This window comes from Vigna angularis, chromosome 6, assembly GCF_016808095.1.
Source record: "Vigna angularis cultivar LongXiaoDou No.4 chromosome 6, ASM1680809v1, whole genome shotgun sequence".
In the NCBI taxonomy this organism is placed as follows: domain Eukaryota; kingdom Viridiplantae; phylum Streptophyta; class Magnoliopsida; order Fabales; family Fabaceae; genus Vigna; species Vigna angularis.
Genome location: NC_068975.1, coordinates 6,796,346 through 6,798,609, shown reverse-complemented (window position 1 = coordinate 6,798,609; position 2,264 = coordinate 6,796,346). Strand labels below are relative to the sequence as shown.

The 2,264-nt window shown below is 34.8% G+C and overlaps 1 protein-coding gene across 1 annotated transcript; it reads left to right on the top strand.

Annotated features, from left to right (window-relative positions):
* The first annotated feature begins 523 nt into the window (after positions 1 to 523).
* On the top strand, positions 524 to 1,554 carry LOC108342394 (glutathione S-transferase F9). The gene is made up of 3 exons (XM_017580167.2): positions 524 to 759; positions 839 to 887; positions 957 to 1,554. The coding sequence occupies exons 1-3, from the start codon at positions 616 to 618 to the stop codon at positions 1,442 to 1,444; spliced, it is 681 nt and encodes a 226-aa protein (XP_017435656.1). The 5' UTR covers positions 524 to 615; the 3' UTR covers positions 1,445 to 1,554.
* The last annotated feature ends 710 nt before the right edge of the window (positions 1,555 to 2,264 follow it).

Below are 2,264 nucleotides of genomic sequence, written 5' to 3'. Positions count from 1 at the left end.
ATTAAGTTGATGTTTTGAAAAATTTATATAATTTGATATTTTTGTTAGTGTTATATCAACAACGTTAAGTGTATATTTTGTATCTGTTTGTACTTTTTTATTTATTTATGTTTTTAATCTTCTATAATTGTTCACATGTACGTCACATTGAGAATGCGATTTGGTAAGGAGAATGACATTAATTTATATAGTAAGACATTGATGTGGTCGTAATTGAATAGGTAAAATGACAGTTTCTCACTTCATGTCATCACTAGTTTAAGACATTAAATTGTGCTTTAATATTATTATTTATTATATTTCTTAAATACTTATTAAATTTGTTAAGCCTTATCCACTTTGATGCGGTCGTAATTAAAAAATAATGTGTAGTGTTTTACTATATCGTTTTTGTTTTTATTATAGGTATTAATGAAATACCATAATTTTATTAACTTTGGTATGAATTAATATTTTGAGCACTTCAAGAATTATTCAATAAAGTGGTCCGTTTTCCTTAACCAGTCATGAAACTTCATTATCCTTTTGTTAAGGCTGGTAGTATAAGAGAACACAAGCTTAACGTTCATTCTTGAATCAAATCTCCTGTAATATTGCTCTGTTCTGCAAATAAGAATGGTGGTGAAGGTGTATGGCCCAGACTATGGAAGCTCTAAGGGAGTGATAGTGTGTCTGATTGAGAAGGAAGTTGAGTTTGAAACTGTGCATGTTGATGGCTTTAAGGGAGAACACAAACAGCCCGAATATCTCAAGTTGCAGGTTCTTTTTCTTTCTTTCTTTATGGAATTTTAGGCACTCTATATGTGAGATCTCATTGCTTGTTGGTTCTTGTTTGCAGCCCTTTGGACTGATGCCTGTTGTTGAAGATGGGGATTATGTTCTTTATGGTTTGTCCCTTTACCCCTTTTCGTATTTTGTTTATACATAGATTTAATATGACATAAGTGATTGTGCAGAATCACGGGCAATACTGAGGTATTATGCAGAAAAGTACAAAAATCAAGGGACGAATTTGTTGGGAAAGACAATGGAAGAGAGAGGGCTTGTGGAACAATGGCTTGAAGTTGAAGGGCATAACTATACTCCACCGATCTACAACTTGATCAAAATGTACTTTGCTTCTGTACTAAGTGGTGAAGCAATGGACCCAAAGGCCATTAAAGAGAATGAGAAAAAGCTCGGAAAAGTGCTTGACATTTATGAAAAGAGGCTATCCGAGACAAAGTACTTAGCAGGGGATTTCTTCAGTCTTGCTGATCTTAACCATCTTCAATTTACTTCTTATTTGGTGAATGAAATGGAAAGAGGGTTTATGGTTAGAGAAAGGAAGAATGTGAGTCGTTGGTGGGATGATATTAGCAGCAGACCCTCTTGGAAGAAGGTTCTTCACTCCTACAAAAATGCTTATGATGGGCTTAAGGAGATGAACGTAATAGCGCCTTAGCTTTTCTTTCACCTCTGAATAAAATGTTTCCTGTTCTTCACCATATGATAAGAGTTTGGTGTTAACATGTGAATCAAAGCTATGTAAAAGGCTTTCTTGGTCAAAATAAAATGCCATTTTATGAAGTTGTTATGTTTCACCAATTGATTCAATTACTCTAAAATCAAAAGGATTAATTTGGTTTAATTAAAAAACAAAGTGCTCTTACATAACAGAAATGAAAGTATAAAGACTTCATAAAAAGTTTCTATTTACACTCTTCAATATTTGCCGCGAGATGTTCCTCATCTACTTCTAAGTACTCTGAGAAGTACACATGTTTATATATTGTCCAATTCAAGATGGGAAATGTGTTTGCAAAAAGGAAAACGTTTCTTCAACAATGCAAATTTGACAACAATTTGACAACGACACGTGTCGTTCTGTCATTTGTTGTTTTAAATGATTTTTATAAAAAGTTTAATTTTGTTTTCGAGGATGTTTTTGGAAAGAAAAATGTTAAAACCGGTTGGCGCCTTTCACTAGTTTTTCGTTCTCCATTCGAAACTCTTGCTCCACCAACGAAATGTTCTTTATCCACCGCTGTGAAAATCGTTCTTGGGTCCACCGTTCTATCTAGACGAAGTCGTGTGTGTTGGTCCGTCATTGAAGTGCTGGGAGGAAGTCTTGCTTGGATCCACCGTTGGCGTCATTTGCCGAAATGTTTCATTTTTTCGTCGTCGCTGTTGGTCCTTCGTCAGTTAGGTGCGGTGGTCACTTTGTCAGCAGTGATTTTCGTCTTTTATCCAAAGGTATTATTTATTCGCACACTGTATCGCGC

Excerpts from the sequence above, each read along its gene's own strand:
- LOC108342394 (XM_017580167.2), top strand. The coding sequence starts at position 616 with ATGGTGGTGAAGGTGTATGGCCCAGACTATGGAAGCTCTAAGGGAGTG. Across the intron at positions 760-838 it reads CCGAATATCTCAAGTTGCAG|CCCTTTGGACTGATGCCTGT; the intron begins GTTCTTTTTCTT and ends TCTTGTTTGCAG. Across the intron at positions 888-956 it reads TGGGGATTATGTTCTTTATG|AATCACGGGCAATACTGAGG; the intron begins GTTTGTCCCTTT and ends GTGATTGTGCAG.